The sequence below is a fragment of the Dermacentor variabilis genome, chromosome 9 (assembly GCF_050947875.1).
Source record: "Dermacentor variabilis isolate Ectoservices chromosome 9, ASM5094787v1, whole genome shotgun sequence".
Classification (NCBI taxonomy): domain Eukaryota; kingdom Metazoa; phylum Arthropoda; class Arachnida; order Ixodida; family Ixodidae; genus Dermacentor; species Dermacentor variabilis.
Window position 1 is genome coordinate 24,648,407 of NC_134576.1, and position 20,620 is coordinate 24,669,026.

A 20,620-nucleotide genomic window follows, 5' to 3' on the forward strand; every position below is an offset into this window, starting at 1 on the left:
TAGAATCATCACTTTGACTACATTGATTGTGTTGAAGCCAGCGTGACGCATACTTCAAAATATTTGTGGAGCCTTGTGGGCTCTCTCTTCTAAAAAGAATGCCAAAGATGTACGTCTTCTTCATGAAAGTAGTGACGTTGTCTCGAACACTGCTGATGCCTTTGCAGAACATTTCTGTTTGCTATATGGTGTGAAATATGCTTCAAGTAACCTTCCTTCTCAGTCTGGTGCAGTGTATGCTAACAGTCAATGAAAACCTTGTTTTCAGGTGTATGAAGTGCCTTAAACTTTCCCTTTCTTGTGGTGTTGATGGTATTTCCTCCGCAGAACTTAACCCTTTGAGACGCTGTCTACACAATTGGGCACAGCAGGAGTGTGCATGAATAGCAAAAGCACGGATGAAAGTAATGGTATTTAAAATGTGTTTCATACATCTTGAAACACTTATTATTGGAACAGTGCAGAATGTTTTAACAAAATGAGTGGGAAGGTAGACAGCTGGGTGTTGTTACTTTCTGTCAGTATGTTGTATGTAGCGGGTTCACTTCTTTCATTGTTTTTTACAATGTTGTGCACCAGGCATAATTTTCAAGTGGCTGGATAAGTGCTTTTCAAGCTTTTCAAAACACAAAATAGTACATGTTCTCATATTTTGTGTTCCTGTAGTGAGTTTTCGCATGGAGTCGAAATTTTGTAAACTTGACAAAACTCGCTAAACAATTGAAAATTCTTAATATTTGCTGCAGCTGTACACTTTCTACGATTCTGAAAATGCAAGAGATGTGGTGAAAGCAACTTTTCAATCAACGGGATAAAGTGGTGTCTGAAAGGGTTAAGGCGCATGGAAGCATACTTGTTCCTCGTTCTCCCAAGCATCTTCAATAGTTCCCTAAAGTCTAGTACCTTTTCTAGCACTTGGAAGGTAGCATGAACAATGCCCATGCACAAATCAGGTGCTAGATGTGCAGTTACTAACTGCCGACCTATATCTATCCTCTTCAGTGCGTCAGGTGTTTGAATCGATATGGGATTCCTCGCTTTCTGTTAGTGCTAAGAGCATTTTAATAAATGAACAGCATGACTTTGTGTGCCGACAACTTAAAACTATTTAAGACTGTCAGCAGTGTTCACCACTGCATCGACTTCCAAAAAGACATTTTTTCACTCTCAAACTGGTGCAGAAACAATAAGTACTCTTAAATGCTTCCAACACTATGGCATTAAGTTATATGCACAAAACGCACCATGTGAAATTTTGATACACCCTACGTGATGCTCCACTCCTTAGGGTCGATGAAATGAAACATCTTGGTGTGTCCTTCAACAAAATGCTAAGCTTCTCTTCACATAGATAATTACACAAGATGCCCTTCACGCTCTTGGAATTGCATGATTTCCACTCACCTGTTGTGTTTCTGAAATTCTGCTGTGTGCCTCCAACTACTAGAGTATGCCTCTGTAGGAGGGGGGCGCAATGAGCAAATCTAATTCTGACCTTATTGAACGCATCCAGAATAAATTGATATCTATCTTAAAGCACCACTTTTGCCATTCTGGCAACCGCAGTTGAGCCTTCTCAAATATACTTCAACTTGCACCTCTAGGTTCAAGTCTTAATTAATCACACCTTTTGTTCCTGTATAAGGGGGTCCATGAGATTATACATTCCTTAAAGCTTCTTGATCATATGCATTTGTTTGTGCCACAACAGTATACCAGGTAGCATTCCACGTTCGTTGCGTGGGCTTGTTACAAGATTGTGCTAATGAGACTTGACTCCAAAACATACTTCAGAGTTCATTTCCTGTGTTTTGTGTATCTAGATAATCACGTAGTATTAACTCCGTTTTACTTTTCCGCATTTCCTTTTTTCCCTATTTGTTTCTCCCTCTTCCATTTTTTTTGTCTACTACATTCATGTTTTCTGTACATTTTGTCTCACATAGTGCTCATTAAGTGCACCAGTACAAAGGCTCTCTAGCTGTTCCTGGGCACTACAATAAAAATTTGAATTATTGATTATTATCGTAGTATAAAATTGTGCTTTTTAAGTATGTACTAGTATACTATTTCAGTGCAGTAGCTTTTGTGCAATTAAAAAAAGGGCATGAATTAAGAAGAGAGAGAGAAAGTGATAAATGAAAGGTAGGGAGGTTAACCAGGACTGAGCCCGGTTGGCTACCCTACACTGGGGAAAGAGGGACGGAAAGATTAAAAGAAGAGAAAGTCCACTGGGGATATCAGTCGGTCACTCAGTCCGGATCACAGACGCTGACTCAATCCGGTATCTTTCAAATATCGCAGCAGCGCTTTTGTGGCCTTTTGTAGCTGCGATATGCAAAGCCATGGTCCCAAGATCTTGTTCAAGATGAACGGCTTTCCATCTAGCTGATTGAGAGCTGTGCAGAGGTCTTGCCTTTCATCTTCAAAAGATGGGCAGTAGCACAGTAGGTGTTCTATGGTTTCCTCGACACCACAGGCATTGCACTCGGCGCTATCAGCCATTCCAATCAAAAATGCATATGCATTGGTGAATGCGACGCCCAAATGTAAGCGGCACAGCACTGTTTCCTCATTTTGCGGAAGACCTGGTAACAGCCGCAGTTACATAGAGGGATCGAGGGAATGCAATCGATGTTGAGTGAATTCAGGTGTGTGCCACTTTTCCAATGTCAAAAGAATGCGCTAGCTTGCCTAAGTATTGGGCTGCGTCGGTCCGCGATAAAGGTATAGAAACAAGGGTTGCTCCTTCGTGGGCTTTCCTAGCAGCTTCGTCAGCGAGGTCGTTGCCGGAGATGCCGCAATGACCAGGCAGCCACTGAAACACGATGGCGTGTCCTTTCATGATCATGTGATGGTGCATTTCTCGTATCTCCTACACGAGTTGTTCACATGACCAGCGACGAAGAGATGACAGACGACATTGTAAGGCCGCCTTTGAATCGCAGAATATTGCCCACTGATTAGCCGGTTCGTTATTAATATAATCAGCGGCACCTCGGAGGGCAACAAGCTCCGAACCGGTCAATGTTGTCAAGTGAGAAATCTTGTATTGGATGCTTAGTGATCGTGATGGTATAACCACTGCGCTGGTGGAGCTGGTCTGAGTGGAAGAACGATCCGTATATATGTGGACTCGAACGAAGTAGAAAGTGTGCAAACAATCCAGAGCTGCTTGCTTCAAGGCCAAGGTAGGCAGGTCGGTCTTCTTTCTTATCCCTGGAACCGTAAGACACACTTGACGTTGTTTTAAACACCACAAAGCTGAGGTTGAACGTGCTGAAGGTGTGAAGCCCGACGGTAAGGAGGCACGATAGATGCTGACCTTGTTGAAGAAGGACGTCTGTGGTCGTCGTTCTGGCATGAATTAAGAAAGTGCAATAATATGCTATGTGCCTGATCATATGCATTGTGCTATTAATTTCTTCTGAGTTTTAATAATGGCTGGCTACTGTATGCAGTGTTGTGCAATAAAATAATATGCCACAGCAATTATTGCGCACCTCGCAGAACAAATTGAATATATCTTTCTCAGTCAAAACATCATAGCAGGCTGAAAACAATAAACTACAATTTTTCTTTTTGTGGTGACGAAGTGTATAAATTGTGAAAATAACCTGTTTATATATTTCTTATACTATGCAAATGAGCTGCTCCCATACATTCGAATAAGTGCTTCAATAGTACGACTTGGCAAAGGGCAACGAAAGACTCCTATTAAAACCCTCTAATTCTCAAGCTTGTATTATCTGACGGTATGTCATTTCATTAATATAAAGAAAGGCAAACTTGATATGTGGAAACCAGTTACAATAGAACATGGCCCTTACACTGAAAGTGTTTTGTAGCAATACACTCAAGGTGAAGGCCTTCGGATGCGGTGTTGATGCATCAAAACAACCTAGAATAATAGAGGTGCTCCATGGGCTAGATTTGGCAGAATCAAGAATTGGGGGGGAGACAAGATACGAATTACATACATTTTAGCTATTCTAGTTTTTTTGTGTGTGTGTGAGTGCTACAGGTGTTTCAATTCTGTTTTGCTGATTTTCTCAGAACCCACTTTTTCACGTTTTTCTCATGCACCAACAAGCACAATTATATTGACACGGATGCTTTTATCTGTATCCGGTTACCGTGTTTCACCGGCTAAAAAATGTTAAACGTTATCGTTCGGTGCAGGATGCGCCTGAACGTATCGGAAGTTTCGCGAATGTTGCCGACGAACCTTGCTAATCTGATTGCATACGCGACACGAATTGTGTTGTAGTTTCTGGAAGGCGCGCGGGCACCAGCGAATAGGCTGTAACTTTCGACGACTGACGTATGCAAACCGACGCACATGACCAGCAGATGACATTTTCGACGATTGCCGACATTGCTCACCGTTATCGTTGCGATTGAGCCGGCACTATTTATTTACCGTCACTACTACGCGGCAATATTTCCAACACAGATTTCTTCACTTACACATTGCACGCCTAATTCTTACATAGTTGGCTGTGCAATAAGCTACCAAAAAATGAAATGGTACAACAGTTTTTGATATATGGCATCGTCGTGCAGAACAGCAATGAGCGTGCGGCCCCAAGAAAGCTCCGGTCACCTGCCTTATCAATCGGTTACACGGATGCGAAAAACATTTTTGTAAGTTTGTTAAACTTACGGAAAGTCTCTTTTCGCGTTTTCAGACATAACAAACGTGCATAATGCATCACGAATAACACTGGTAATTTTTTGCGTAACTTACAGCAAACCTGTCTTGTAGTAAAGTTTTGGTCAACTACAAGGGAGTATAGTGTTGAAAAACTTTGAAGCTTCTGTTTCCTACCACTCGCCGTTGCAGTTTTGCAGGCTAAATTTAGCATGGCCACGTCAGTGGGCACAGACAGAGAGCGTCCCGTGGGAAGTCGTTGCTGGTCCAGCACCGATGGTTGTGCACCACTTTCGCAAAGCATACAGCCACTCTACCTGTCGTTCATATATATATACGTCACAAGGGATGGTAAATATTAGTCTGTTGTCACCACGCCCTTGGGGACTTACTCAACTCCGCATTCCCCGCAAACATATGCTAATTTAACCGGCGACTCGCGTCTCGTGCTGCGGTTACGATGAAAACCGTGTCGCAAGCGCGTTCGACCAAACGCGCGACCTCCCTCGCTTCCTGCAGCTGTGCATGCCGCGCTCCTGGCAGCTGTTCTGTACGGTCGCTCCTGCTGCGAAAGTTTTGCAACGGAATTTCTCGCTGGTGCTCTCGATTCGTGGGCGTCCGTATTGCCCCGTTCCTTACGTACTGTGTACTCGCTCGCTGACCCTGTGCGCATCGTTTTGTATTGATGCCAGCAGGCAGGAGACGAACTAAACGAGCAACGGTCACCTTCCGGGCTCTGTCGCAAGTGACGCCACGCCCGTGCCTCGAGTATAACGCCCCAAAATTCGTCCAATTTTCTGCTCCGCTGGCGCTCGAAACCAAATGGCGGCGTTCTGCGGAACCGGCCGTGACCTGGACGGCTGCCACTCGGAGCGCGAGCGGCTTCTTCTTGGCGAGGATGTTTGGTCGTCGTGTCTGAAAGGTTCCTGGGACCATGCACGGCAGACAAGTACGGTGGGCTAACGAATATATCCACTGAATTTTACTTCTAAAAAAAATGCCTTATTGACGCGCGAGCTCAACGACGGAACTATAGCTACCCGCGGAAACAGGACTATAGGCAAATAACCGCGCGTGCAGAGGCCAGGTAAGCCATTTCACTTCTGCTCGGCGCCACAGACGGAGCGTTGACGCAGTTATGTGGGCACCCGCTTCTGCGATCAAGGTGGCTTCATGGATTTCTGTGTCCTCGCTGCTTAAGCGATCTGTGTGGTCCTAGTACCAGACCAACTAGCCGGAGCGTCTGTACTCCTGAAAGGTTTCTTCAGCTCCGCGCGTCTTGCTTGCAATTGTGCTGTAACCACTCTAACGAGAAAGCATCGACTGTAGCTGGTTATCCGTGCATATTTAGGCGAGTACAACGCTCGGCACGCAGGCAAATGTGAAGACACGAGGTGAACGCAACGTTGCGCTGACTGGCAACTGTCTTATTATTGCGACAAACAGTTAAGTACACTGCAACGCATCTTCAAAGGCATGAAAAAAAAGACGCGAAAAACGTAGGAAGAGATGCAGGACTCGGTCACGCGCACTGTCAGGATTTGGAGGACAATCCCAATTTGTCCCCCAGATTTTTGGACCTTGCCGTTGGGTGCGGGAGTTGGCCGAGGTCGAGGAGGACTTTGAGAGGCAAAACTGGAGGTTTATTTACATTATTTACAGTGAGAGTACAAAGAAATTAAGTCATAAAGTCATTAGGGGCCGGCAGCAACTCGGACGCTGCGGCCCGTGGCAAGAAGCTCGAAAGAGATGAATGAAGGAATGCCCTCTTGCTGCTCCCGGTCTCTGGCTTTTAAGCCCTTCGGTGTCTCAAAGTCACGTCACGTTCGGCCAATCGGCGAGCACGCTCAGGTGACGCCATTTTCGGCCAATCGGCGAGCCCGCTCAGGTGTCGCCATTTTCGGCCAATGGTAGGCGCCCGTGCGATTGTGTCACACCCGGCGCCGAGGGTCGCTCCTTGGGCCCCAATTGTCCGAGTGCTTACTTCTCTCTGCGGTATTGCCATTCTGACTGGCAAGCGTCGTCACAATAGGAAGGGGGCGACGTTGCAGTGCTACAAAGCAGCTTTGCTCGGGCCCTGCGTTACCTGGAACCGTGCCAGGCTCTCGCTACTCTTTCGGGAAGAGTCAAGCAGTGAATAGCTCCACCTGCGGCGCACGAGGTGGGGGACGCCAACTCGTTCGCACGTGCCGCGCCTCGGGAATGTGGTACACGTGCTTCTGCGCTCCTTAATTAGCTGTGGCGCGATTCGATGTGGTCTGGTGAACTCGAAGGAGGCGCAGAAAACGGCCCCGTATCTCTACAGCTCGCAATTAGTGTTCCTGTATATGCTCCCTGCGGGAGCATATACAGGAACACTACTCGCAATGGTACACGCGCGCTGCGAATGCGCCTGGCCGTGGGTTTGCAGACAGTTACGTAACTCCCTTGTGGGAAAGCAGAACGATGACGTACTGACACATTTCTCTTTCAATGCTGATATTCTGTGGGCGTCGATTATTTCCAGCGTCATTTGGTTGCTGTTTTTTGCCAACACTTCGCACCTGTCAAATTCAGACGGGCCACCGCTCACTGTGTGCACCCGGATGGCCACTCGCGGCTTTTGTCGCGCTGTAATGTTCGCGAAGCCACTCGTTTAAACATCGGCCTGTTGGGCCGGCATAAGCTCTTCAGCGCGTTAAGATGGACATGGCACATGTCAGAAGTATACGCTTGCGTTGCTAATTTTATATCAATTTTTGATGTCAGGATTATACAGTAAAGTTAACGTCGAAACTAAGCATAGGTCCGCACCCACTAAGAAACACCAGCTCGTGCCGCGAACGTGGTATTCACTCGTCCTCCGTCCCCTCGACAAGTGGAAAAGCTTATGTCGGCCACACAGACAAACGAGACGCTTCCCGAACACCGTTAAATAACGTCACAATGGCACGGAGGTTTGGGCAGGTCCGTGTACCGAACGCCATTCCAGTTGTAGCTGAACGATCCGAGCGTCAGATTGCCCTCGGGTAAATTTTGTAGGAAACTCTACCTAAGAGAGTCAGCGGCGACATCCGAGCGTTTTCGCTTGTTCTTGCCGTGTGTTTAGCGTCTCCGTTCGTTGATCTGGTCGCGGGGAGTTGTCTCATCCGCTGGCTGAGTCACACACCGTTTGTTGTGGCGCCTGTGACCTCTGTTTGTCACTTCCGGCTTCAGTTGGCCGCGTCCGCCTGCCGCACGATGGAGGGGGTCGAGGTCTTCCGCCACGAACTGGATGATCGTCGCCCTCGTGACACGAGCAGTGCATATACGCCATACTGAGGCGACACAGTGCGCTCTGTGTATCTTCGGCAACGCCGGCCATGACTGGAAACTCGTCTGCCCGACGACACGACGTTCGTGTGCATCGGCGACACGCTTTCCAGGTGATAATCGTTGACGCCGTTCGCAGTTGCGATAACGCTATAGTATGTTTAAATGGCGCGTTATTTAACCAGGCATTGCGGTAACCAAAAGAAATGGTTAACTGACGTTTGAGAACACGCACCGCTTCCGAAATGTTATGATGCTGTACCACAGCACGAAAACAGTGCGAAAGCTGCATGCCACCTTCGTATATGTTGTGTGACTTTGCCCTATAGCTCTGGCGTCGCGCCATGTAAAATCTACAAACAATGTGCTAGCAGCCTTCATTTCCGGAACTTGAACAATTTGGTCAGTAAACGCAGCCCCTGAGCTTACTCGCGATAGACTTACTTGTCGCCGTTGGCGCTTTGTTTGTCTCAGCGCAGTGTCGCAAGCAGACCTTTCGACGCGAACAAGAGTGTCGATTTTCGGCGAAGAAGCGAATGCGACGTCTGTATTTTGTCAATGTTAGAGTGCTATTTCTAAGCGCTTGCGTATCGTTAACAGTTCTGGCTTCTTCTTCTTATTTTCCTGCTTCCCGTGCACGCCGAGATTTCCCCTCAAATCGTCATTGTTCTGTGCTGTAGCAGGAAACTTTCGTGTGATACGAATTTTAATTGAAATCTTTAGCCTTATATAATGTAGAACAAAGGAGATTGCTGCCACATTGAATTGCGGAATAGTCAAGAGGTAACTTAAGCTTCCATGATTGAGGTGGACTCCGCTAGAGGATCAAAACGTCATTGCAATTCTGAAATTTAACGCTGAGGAAAATGTGCAACAATTAATGCAGACAGCAGGTATACATGATGGTTGATTGCCTTGCTGATATGCATAAGTAGGAGACCTGTTTAGTGGCGGTTAGAAAATCATGGGGGTGGGGGGAGGGGAGGGTAAACCGCCGCGCTCTCGTCTTTATAAGCAAATTGTTGCTATGCAACAGAACGCACGCGCCAACCTTTCCAAAGCCTGCAAGGATGTATTGGAGTAACATGGCTGATATTCAGTCGTACCATGCATGCGTCTGTGGCTATCACGTCTAGAAGTAATTGAACTTGCTCCGAACGTCAAAGCTTTGGGTGTTATATTTAATCAAAAATTAATGTGGAATGAACACGCGGAACTTATTGCATCCCGTTTAGCCAAAGCTTGCGGCGTGGTTTGTAGGCTCCGTGAGAGGACACCATCTAAAGTTAAGCTGATCCTTTATAATGCACTATTCTCATCTCATTTAATGTATTGTCACCTTGGCTGGGGTACCACGTCAAAGCAAAATATCAGTAAATTATTACTGCTGCAAAAAAAAAAAAGAAAAGAAAAGGGGCTGTTCGTCATATAGCAAACGCGCCATTCGACGCACGTACATCTGAACTATTTTCGAAGTTTAATATCATTTGTCTAGCAAGTTTATATGTAGTCAACCTTGCCCTAAAATACCAGATGTACTTTAAGTATAACAATGAAGCGTTCTTGGGGTTGTGCACCCTAACAGAACCAACAGATATATCTTATAACATTAAAGAAAGCAAGAGATGGCTGCTACCACTCTCCCATACAAATTATGCATCAAATCGTTTAACCAATCGCGTCCCATCCTTATTAGATAAACTACACAAAAATGGTGTCGAGATAACTGACATTACTACAAAAACAATACGAGACTTCCTAATTCAAATTGAGTAATTATTTTTGTAACGTTCCTTTGGCTACGGGAAGTCACTACTTACCTCATTTATCCTTTAATTAAGTTGTTTTACATTTCGATAACATTTTCGCATATAGGATGTAACCTCCAAGGCATTTATACACACCTTTATTTGCTGTCTGTGTTTTCGTATGTAAATAGAATATAATATAAATTTCATCCCTTCAGCAATTGGAAATAATTACCTATATCTGTTGTATACTGTATATTCACACATGTCATTTGTACTGACTAAACACACTGCTTTGTAACACTGATTATACATTTCACCTTACACATTTTCACTTATACATCGTCATTGATTGTAAATTGCACACGCTAAAGTGTACAAACTTTATTTTATTATGTCCCCGTTGTCACGAATATGGGCAAGAGCTTTGTCAAGCTGCAAAAACACAGCTTTTAGTTCTTGTCCCAGCGTTCATTTTTTTTTTTTTTTCTAAACGAGTGAATGCCAAATAAAGATTCATGATGATGAAGGTGTCCGGTTCGTCCCATTGAAAGATAACAACAGTAGTGCACCATGTGTGATTTGTTTGCTATTTGGAATATATTGAATATGTAAGAGCTGCAGGATCGACAGACACGCTGATCAATTACCTTGTCTTCCAAGAAGCTGTTAAGTGCAAACATGGCTTAACACCTTCGATCCCTTTCCTGGGTGGAGTCCTCTTCGAGAATCTTGTTTGCTTGCCCTAGTTTTGATTTCTCTTCGGCCTCTTTAGTGCAGTGTGCGTTTCTGTTTTCTTCCTCGTTCTTTTCCTTCTTTCTTCTTTTTTTTTAGTTTGTGTATTATTGTAAATCCCATCATCGAGCACACTTTCTTTAAGGCCCCTACTTAGAAGCTAGACGGAAACCTACCACGATGTGCCTAGTAAGAGGCAAAAAATACTTCGCATAAAAAGATATCACAGTGGCTTAGTGGGTGTAACGTTAGGCTTAAAAATGCATGAACGGTGGCTTGGCCCCAGGCTGGATATCTCTTTACCTGACGTAGTGCTGTACCAAAACCAAAGTGTGACGCACGAGCGCGGTCAATCGACCCAGTTCCCAGCATGATAACATGCTGTGCGCCATAAAAACGCAGCTCGGCGCGGTCAGGTGCGTGCCGGAGGGACACGCCGTTGTGTGGGCGGCCCCCTCTGAGGTGACCCTGCGACGCGGACCCTTGCGTGCGAGTCGACTTATGCGGTTCCGCCTTTCCGATTAGAGCGTCCATCAGAGGTCGTCCTCACGTCTCTGCTGTAGGTCGAACGATATCGGTGCTGACCGGGTCGACGCAGGTCGCTGTCATTTTCTGATCGTCCTCACTCGTTTCGGGGCCACCATCAAAGGCCAATGCCGCTGCATGGTCGTCGTCGTCGTCGTTGTTGTAGCAACTGCAACAGCATGGGTCTTCGTTTCCTTTTCTTTTATATCTTTCGTGTGGCTGTTTGAACGGGTATTCGCGGGTGCCTCCGTCGAATTCTTTGTCGTACGTTTCTCCTCGCGCGTCCAACCACTTTTGGAGGTTGCGTGCCCGTTGGAGTCATTGAATGGACGTCTCTGTTTCAAGGTGAAATATGAGGAAAATAAATAGGCAGTGTCTCAGGGTGTGGGGAATAAACTTATTCATGTAGAACATTCCTTCGTCTTCTATTCGTCTACCTTCCAGTAGACTGTCAAGTGTAGTCGACTGTCAAGAATGTACGGGTCTCTGTACATTCTTGACAGTCGACTACACTTGACAGTCTCTGTTGGGAGCTTTTCTTTTTTCTTTTTTGAGTACTTCGGAGTAGTAAACGTTCGCTTTGCGCTGAAAAATATTTTGACCACTTCATTCATTTTTTATTCATTTTTCATTCATTTTTTGACGCATGCGTGCTTTTGCCGGTTCCCCTTTGTCGTGCGCCTATTGAGTGTCATATCGTTATCAGCGAGTGTCCGGCCGCTCCGCCGAATGTGGATTGCCCCTGGGCCAAAAAAGTTATTTCTTCGACCTATATGTTCATTAACAGTACGGTTAAAGTCTTGTTAAAAGGTTTTTGCTGTTGTGTTTCAGTGGCAAAAGGTCACATGCCGCCACTGTTCTTTCCCGAGGACGGTCTCCGTTGCTTATATCGTCGATATGCTGTGCATTCTTTTGGGGACATTTTATACAGAGAACAATGAAATTCATAGACGTCACGTCATATTCCATTGGTTTGGTCCATTCGATAAATTGCAGTCATGTGTGCAGCGATTCCATTCGCTCGGTTCTATTCCTTTCTCAACGTCCACCACGCACGACCGACCGAACGACCCTGGTGACGTAGACAGAGCGCAGTTCGTGCCTAGATCTTTAGCGCAGAATTTTGATACAACACTGAAACGCGCAAGGCGACAGGTGCGAGCGCTAACTTCCAGCTGCCGCTTCATGCCAGACACTTTATTTTTTTTAATGTAGATAAGGGCACAAGACAAAAAGAAGAAAAAAAAGCAAATCACATGACAGAGCTAGCACACGTGGAATGTCGACAGATGTAGTAGTTACGAATTACGAACTATAGCACCAACAAATGATTTGCACTGATGAAGCGCGAGAAGGAAAATAATTTATGTACAATCGCAGCGTTATCATGATCCTAATCCTTCGTGCGCCTTGGTCCACAGCAACATTGAATGCTACCTCTCTTAGCAGCCACTCCCTTCTACCTGTACAAGCACCGCCTCCCTCTTTACCGTCACAGACACTGAAGAAAGATAGGGTTGCCAATCGTCACGAATTTGGCGAGTCTAGCCCGCACTTTGTGCAGACGTCTGGACTTGACCTGTTTCACTCTGTCGGAACGGGGCCTCTCGTCTCTACACGCAGACATATAATGTCCTGATATGCAAGGCTCGCCAGGAAATCATGCTACTCATAAATTCTTTGTTGTGCTTGAGTGGCGTGATTTCCTGCTGCGCCTATCCTATCCGGCATGCATCACGTGCCTGTGTGTGTGTGTGTGTGTGTGTGTGTGTGTGTGTGTGTGTGTGTGTGTGTGTGTGTGTGTGTGTGTGTGTGTGTGTGTGTGCGCGTGTGTGTGTGTGTGTGCGTGTGCGTGTGTGCGTGTGTGCGTGTGCGTGTGTGTGTGTGTGTGTGTGTGTGTGTGTGTGTGTGTGTGTGTGTACGCGCGTGTGTACGCGCGTGTGTGTGTGTCATAGTGTCAGTATAGTAAAACGTTTAGTTTTGAGCCAGCGCTCGTGTTGTCTCACCCTTTGTCCGTCGTCCGTTTCGTGCTGTTTGATTTGGAGTACGTTTGCCTCCCTGCTTGGCGTTTTGATCCGAAACTAATCCGGAGGCCTCCACTGCATCATAACTATATAGTGCGCAGTGTCCCAAGGTTAAAGGAGTACTGGCATTTATGACTCCTTGACTTGCCATTTATTTACGCATATCGAAGCTGCATTCCGAGTGCCCTGAATAATTCGTTATAATATGCTCGCTTCTGCGGACCCCTCTCAGTTTCGGTACTCTGGAGGAGGGTGTGTCATCTCGTGACGTCATTGCCCTACTCTGGAGGTGGGTGCGTCATGACGTCACACAACACCGTCTCGCACCGTTCCTGTGATATCTGCGGCTGCTACGCACGCGAGCGCAGCCGGGAGAAACGCGCACAGCACTTTATGAGCAACGCCGTCGTAGCTTTATCGCTGCACGAATCGGCAATGATATCGTGAAGAGCCGGAAGAAGTCGGGCGAGACGTTGTACGACAGCACCTTTACCACAGAGCGCCACAAGTTAGACGCAACGCGACGTGTTGTAGCCCTTCCTTCGTGTTCCGTCTGATTTGCTTGCGCTGTAGGTAAATATGCTGTGCCGTGACGTCACACTAACGTCGACGATGGCAGGTTGGGCGTTTCGAGATAAGTTTAGTACGAAATAAAATAAGTGTTCTCCAACCTTCGGACTTAATATATCTGAACTTTTACGCGCGAAGAGTGCGTGAAACAGTTTATAACACCTGGAAAATAAGCGTCAGCACTTCGTGCCTCCAGGCCCTTGCGTTTAGTTGTTGTTAAGCAATGCAGTGTTACTGGCACCGACATACTTTAGTATCACCCTTAATGTATTACTTGTTTATATTCATAGGACTCCTCACGTGTCATTGTCGTTGTTTTAATACGCATACGCTATGTTGTGCGCAATTAACAGCGTGTATATTTTGACCGCTTTACAGCCATGCCACAGATACCTCTTGTCATTGATTACATCATACCGTTTCATGGCGCTCCTTGGCCATCATTGGCCGTTGCGCCACAAAACCACATGCATCTTTATGCGTCAGTACTTCTTTAAACACCGCAATTTGGTTACCTTTGCTTTGCTTTTTTTTTTAACGCGGCGTCTTTTCTCACTTGCTCTCTCCCACCCTGTTTCCGCAGATGTCCGGTCCTGGCCTGGACTGGACTGCCGTAGAGAAGCTGATGCATGCCGACGAGGAACGCTTCGAAGAGGCCGTCAGCTCCCTCAGCGTGCGGGTAAGTGGCACCCTCTTGCTAGCATAAAATGCTCACGGCGCCGCATGTTATACAGCGATGCTCAGAGCTGTACCACGCTTACTGTCATTTTTTTATGTGGTTAGCATTCTTAGGATACCTTACGTACTATCCGGGTTCTCGGTGACAGACTGTCTGCCTGTCACCGTTTTCCCGCCAACTTGCTTCACTGGGTAGTAGATAGTACAGACCGTCGGGCTGCTGTGCTAAGGGAAGCGGTTTCGATACTAATCATCGGGCCAACTCGGCCCACTGGGTATGTGAATCTGGGTATGTGCCGCTCTTCAACGACAAAAAGAAAACTTCTTTGGTGTTAGGCGGAATCGAACCCGCGTCAGTAGTTTTCTGCCAGTCTTATCTGAACACGTGTTCACGCGCGCGCCACACGCGGTCTTTATGGCGGCGTAGCCAGATGACGCAGCGTGTCCATAGGAAGCGCAAGGGAGAAGCCCGACTCCAGTAATACATGCGTCACCAACGGCGTGTTTCGGCTGTGGCAGCGCGGTTCGTCGCTACGTTGATTCAATGCTAATCGCGTTGACGTCGACATTCGTGAGACGACTTGTGCCGGAAATTTTGTTAAACGCAAAGCCTTGCATGCGTCTGAAACCTACTAGATTGCTGGCGATCATCTAGAGGAGAAGCCCCCATATTTTGTCTGGCATTTTTATATTTTTCTGTGAGCACTTTGAAACCGCGAGAGATATCACCGCAGTCGCGGCGCGGACCTGCTCATTTTGGTTGCACCGCCTTCCGCATAAACTCCGCGTTCCGGCGCGCTCTGCGAGCTTGTCTGCGTTTACAACTCTTCGAAGAAATTATTGCTGGGCTAGCTAGGGAAACATGAGCACATGCAGAAAAGAAAAATGATACTCACCGGCTGCGTGTTTCAGAGAACGAGGAATCAGTTTGCCCGTCGTCTGTTAATCTGTTAATGTTAATTTGTCGTCTGTTAATTTGTTAATGTCGTTTCGGGATCATTCCGTTAAGCCGGTGTACTGCACGGGAGTATCAGCGGCGGTCGGGTTACGAGACAGCGGGCTGTCGTTTTTGATTGGCCCGATGGAACCCGCTGCTCTCCCTGCACTGTACGGAGCTGGCGAAGCGGAGCGTAGAGCATCTCGTTCGCTGCACGCGTGATTCAGTGGGCGACCGAGCGTGCCAGTTCTCCGGTTCACCGCGCCGGCGCAGTCTCCGCCTTACTAATTCCGTGCAGTGAAGCGAAATCGGCGAGTCACTTACCCAATGACGAGCGACGGCCAGATGTAGTGCCTGTCTGTTGTCCGCGACTAGTACTTCCTCCGCCGCGCGACACCGGTGAGCGTATGAGCGGTGTTCATACAGCTGGTGCCATTCATCCGATTACGGTTGAATTAGCGGCGCTCAGAGGGCGAGCAACATGTTTTGCCGAGGCATGCTTGAGACATGCTGCTGGTCAGAGTTCGTAGTTCGTTGGCTTACGGGACACGCAGCGTTCGCCTCGCTGCGTGAATTCCGTGAAGCGAAACGCGGGTCGCGTCGGGCGACAGGGCATGTCACGCTCGTCTGCTGCACTGCTTGTAGGAGGGAAGTGAAGGATGCACTGCAACACTTCCCCAGTGTAGCGCGAATTCTCGTCTCTGTGCTACCGTTGCAGGCAACGTAGTGCTATTTCTGCACCACTATTACAGTTAAGAGGAAGCTTTAGCTCTGGACCTTCTCTCTAAACACAGTAGCTGCGAAATCGTTTTTTTTTTCGGCGTGTACTGCACTGAATTTCATGAGGTTTGTTGCATCTAAAAAAAAAAGTGAGAAAGTTACTTTTCCCGCTGTAGAAATCGGTATTTCTTTATTAGCTAGGCCATCAATCTTCGAAAAATTCCTGAAAACTTCAAAATTGAAGAGCAGAACTGAAGAAAGAAATTCAAAGAAAACCAACTCAAATATTAAGTTTACAATTTTTAACTCAGTGAAAAACCAGTATAAGCAGTAAAACTTTATACAGCATGAAATCAGTGAGAAGGAAACTTGGCATAGAACAAACCAAGATGTATGCACTGAAAGGTAAGCAGGGTAATTTCGTCAGCAATCTTGAAGATATCGTAAAAGCAGCGGAATAATTATACTGACCTGTACAGCAGCCAGAGCAGCCACGATACCTCCGTTCGATGTAGTAATGAACAGGTCACAAAGGCTCCCTTTATAATACCTGTGTCACACGGGCACATTTAGAAGGCATTCCAGTCGACGGCCTTCGAAATGCCACAACTCGACCGACTCAAAAGAGTTGTCGCGCTGCTACACGGCACTTTCGAAAGGCCGTTGAGTGGTTCACGTTTTTCTTGTAAAATTGTGTGGCGCTGCGGATCCTTACTTTCGTTTTCATGTCACGAAAAGTTAAGGAACATTAAAACCACTTAAAAGAACTATAATTTCTTTTATGTTTGTTTATACATTTAAAGAAATGTTTATACATTGCCATACATCTATGTTTAATTTTTAAGTTGTTGAGTAGCGAAACTGCGGCAACGTTTGCGTCGCTGCATGTCGCTGTTGTCAAGAGTATGTACAGTTCGCACTTATCAAGTGGCAAAAATACTTTATTGAATAATTAATAACACCCATATATAGTATTTTTAGAGCATTTTGGTTTGATTTGTTCTTTCTAACCAATAGTACGAGCACACTGTGAACGAGAGGGCATGTTCGCACTGTTTCCGTTTCCGTTGCTCAAAGGCCATCGAGATTTCGATAGAGTTGTAAGGTGCTCCGTCGACTCGATAGACTATTGACTCGGTGGCCTTCGAAACCGTACGTGTAGCAGCTCGAACTTGACCTTTGAGTCAACTGACTATCGGTTGGAAGGCCTTCCAAACGCCCGTGTGACACGGGTATAAGTAGCGATGAAGTTAGAAGGGCCTTGCAAGGCCCGAAACAAGGAAAAGCGGCAGAAGATAGAATAACAGTCGATTTAATCGGAGATGGAGGACACATAATTCTTGAAAAAGTGGCGGCTCTCTATACGAAGTGTCTGTCGACTTCAATGGTCCCAGAGAAGAATGTCAACTTTATACTAATCCACAAAAAAGGAGACATTAAAGAATTGAAAAATTATCGGCTCATTAGCTTACTTTTGGCAATATATAAAATATTCACCAAGATAATTTCCAATAGAATAAGGGCAACACCGGCCTTCAGTCAACCAAGGGGACAGATTGGCTTCAGGAAGAGATTCTCTACAATGGATCACATCCATGACGTCAATCAGGTAATCGAGAATTCTGCAGAGTATAATCAGCCTCTCTATATGGCTTTTATAGATTACGAAAAGATATTTGATTCAGTAGGGATACCCGCAGTCATAGAGGCGTTACGTAATCAAGGAGTACAGGACGCTTAGTAAATATGTTTTAAAATATCTACAGAGATCCTACAGCTACCTCTATTCTCCACAAGTGGGAAGATACCCATAAAGAAAGGGGTCAGACAAGCAGACAATCTCTCCAATGCTGTTCACTGTGTGCTTGGAAGAAGTATTCAACCTAAACTGGGAAAGCTTGGGAGTGAGGATCAACGGCAAATATCTCAGCAACCTTCTGTTTGCAAATGACATTGTCCTCCTGTTCAGCAACATTGAGGACGATTTGCAACAAATGATGGAGGACCTTAACAGATAAAGTATAATAGTGGGACTGAAGATTAATATGCAGATGACAAAGACAATGCTCAGTAGCCTGGCAAGCGAGCAGGATCGCCAGTCAGCCTACAGAGTCTGTAAAGGAGTATGTTTACCGAGAGCAATTACTCACAGGAGACCCTGATCATGAGAAGGAAACTTACAGAAGAATAGAAATGGGTTGGAGTGCATATGGCTGACATCGCCACATCTGACTGAAAGCTTACCACTATCATTGAAAAGAAAGGTGTACAATCGATGCATTTTACCGGTGCTGACATAAGGGGGGGGGGGGGGCAAAAACTTTGAAACTGAAAAAGAAGCTTGAGAACAAGTTAAGGATCACTCAAAGAGCGATGGAACGAAGAATGCTAGGCGCAACGTTAAGAGACAGAAAGAGAGCGGTGGTGGATCAAAGAGCAAATAGGGATAGCCGACATTCTAATTGACATAAGAGCAAAAAAATGGAGCTGGGCGGGTCATCTATACGCATAGATTAGGTAACCGGTGGACCATTAAGGTTACAGAATGGGTGCCAAGAGAAGGCAAGCACAGTCGAGGATGGCAGAGGACTAGGTGGCGCGATGAAATCGGGAAATTCGCAGGCGCTAGTTGCAGTTGGTTGGGGCGGGACATGGGTAATTGGAAATTGCAGGGAGAGGGCGTTCGTCCTGGAGTGGACTTAAAATAGGCTCATGATGAGATGGTGGCGATAGAATATCACAATTTTGTATACTGCAAATAATAATGCTCCGAACGCGGACAAAATTTATATATTATACACCACCCTGAAATGTAGACCAATTTGTGAGCAGTACTTTTCCAAACTTGTAAACATTATAACAAATTCATGTAAGCAGTAAATTTATATGTGGAATTTGCCCACTTGGGATTGTCATTGGATGCAGATTACATAACTGTGATATCTGTTTTTGATGCAGAGTTATGAATTTGTAAACTCCATTTTAAATTTCTTTTTTTTAAGCTTACCAGTTAATTCAGGGATATTTGTAGAACTTTCCAGACCCCATCACAATTCTACTTCTACTCAATATAATGAACCTTTTTCTCTCAAATGCAACACATTTCTTTCCAATCGGTCCGGCGGTTGTCTCATGAAAGCATCTATGCGTTTTACATGTATTTGAATAGGCAAGTCGGAGTTGGTGCCGAGCTAAAGCTCCCTCTTAATGTGCCATGCCTAGAAATAGAGGTATCATTGCTTCATCACGAGCTGCCACTAGCTTTATCAGAATGACATATAACACGACCTTGGGATCAGTGTTTCTTTCACATTTGCCAAGGGATAGGAATGCGTTCATCACTATTTAGCTTGTAGCTGTCCTTGCTTCTGCCTTTTGACGCTGTATGTTGTTACTTTTTGGCTTGCATACTCGTTGAGCTCGAGAAGAAAAATGTGTGGCATCCTTTGTGCGTACCATTCTTTTATTTTTTTTTCGCTCTGACAATAAGTTGCATAGGACGTCGCTAACTGCCCCATTTTACTTGTTCAGGACAATGTAGTTCACTTAAGTGTGAGTTTGCTTATTCTATTGGGAATCTTTTTTTTCATTCCTGACGGCTCGTCAATTTACAAGATTTTTTAACACCTCTGTCTATTATAAGGGAATAAGATTTGTGTGTGTTTGTGTGTGTGTGTGTGTCCGTCCTATGAAATGTTGAATATTGCCTTGTCACATACGGAGAACCCATCTTAGAAATGATATGAATGTGCGTTTCATAACAAACAAGCCCTTTTTATCACTCTTAACCTTGAAGCAAAGGATGTCTTCTCTATATTCATTGCATCACGCATTTGTTTCAATACATATGCTTGAGTCGGAAGTGCGAGCAACGAACACAGCAGAATCATGCTTCGGGTTGGACAAAACCATAATGGCAAATGATAAAAAAGAGCGCTTCATGCTTGAAAAGGCACCACGCATAGAAGTTAAAAAAACATTTGTTGCTTGCTGTACACAACTATGCCAACAGTACCACCTTGTGACTGTCATTGGACTGCGCATAGACTTGCTGCTCAGGGATATGTTCCTGTACTTTGGATTGCAGAAGAAAACTCCAAAAACATTCTGCCGTCCATACTAGTAGCCAACATTAATGAATTCTGGTGCGTCAATGCAAGAAACATTATACCTACTGAACAGTGTGTATCTGACCTTAACAATGTTTTTGTGACCAAGTTCTCATCTGCAGTGACAAGTGTTTCGGCTCCGCTCACGCACTGCCATAATCATCCTTGAATGCCACCGATTATAGTAGACCCGTGTGGCGTAGAGCATCTAATTAATAAATTGAAACTTTCTCCTGGTTGCGACGTGGTTAGCCTGACTTTCCTCACTCTTCTATCATCCCATTTCTCTCACATCCCAAGCAAACTTCTCAAACATATCCTGTTTCCTAATCTTGCCAACTTTCTGAGATCTAATCCCTTTCTTACACACTCGCAACATGGTATTCGCAAAAATTACTCGTGCAAAACATAGCTTACATCTTTCACACACCAGCTACGTGTCATTCATGATTATTCTTTCTCTTGCGTATCGTATACGTATATATTTTTACATATTTTTCTAAGGTGTTTGATAAAGCAGCAAACAATAAACTATAAATTACACCAGCCTAACTTTGACCCCAAACTACTTACCTGGCTTCACTGTTTCCTGTCCATTCGTCCTTAGTTTGTTTCTGCTAACAGTGTTG

At 45.5% G+C, this 20,620-nt stretch overlaps 1 protein-coding gene across 4 annotated transcripts in view; it reads left to right on the forward strand.

The window, feature by feature from the left end:
* Window positions 1–20,620, forward strand: part of LOC142592555 (uncharacterized) — a 415,001-nt gene that overhangs the window by 255,382 nt on the left and 138,999 nt on the right. For all 4 annotated transcript variants that reach the window (XM_075704064.1, XM_075704063.1, XM_075704065.1 and 1 more), the window contains one exon: window positions 14,131–14,226. In XM_075704064.1, the coding sequence (XP_075560179.1) occupies window positions 14,131–14,226 (96 nt within the window). The remainder of the gene's footprint in view (window positions 1–14,130; window positions 14,227–20,620) is intronic.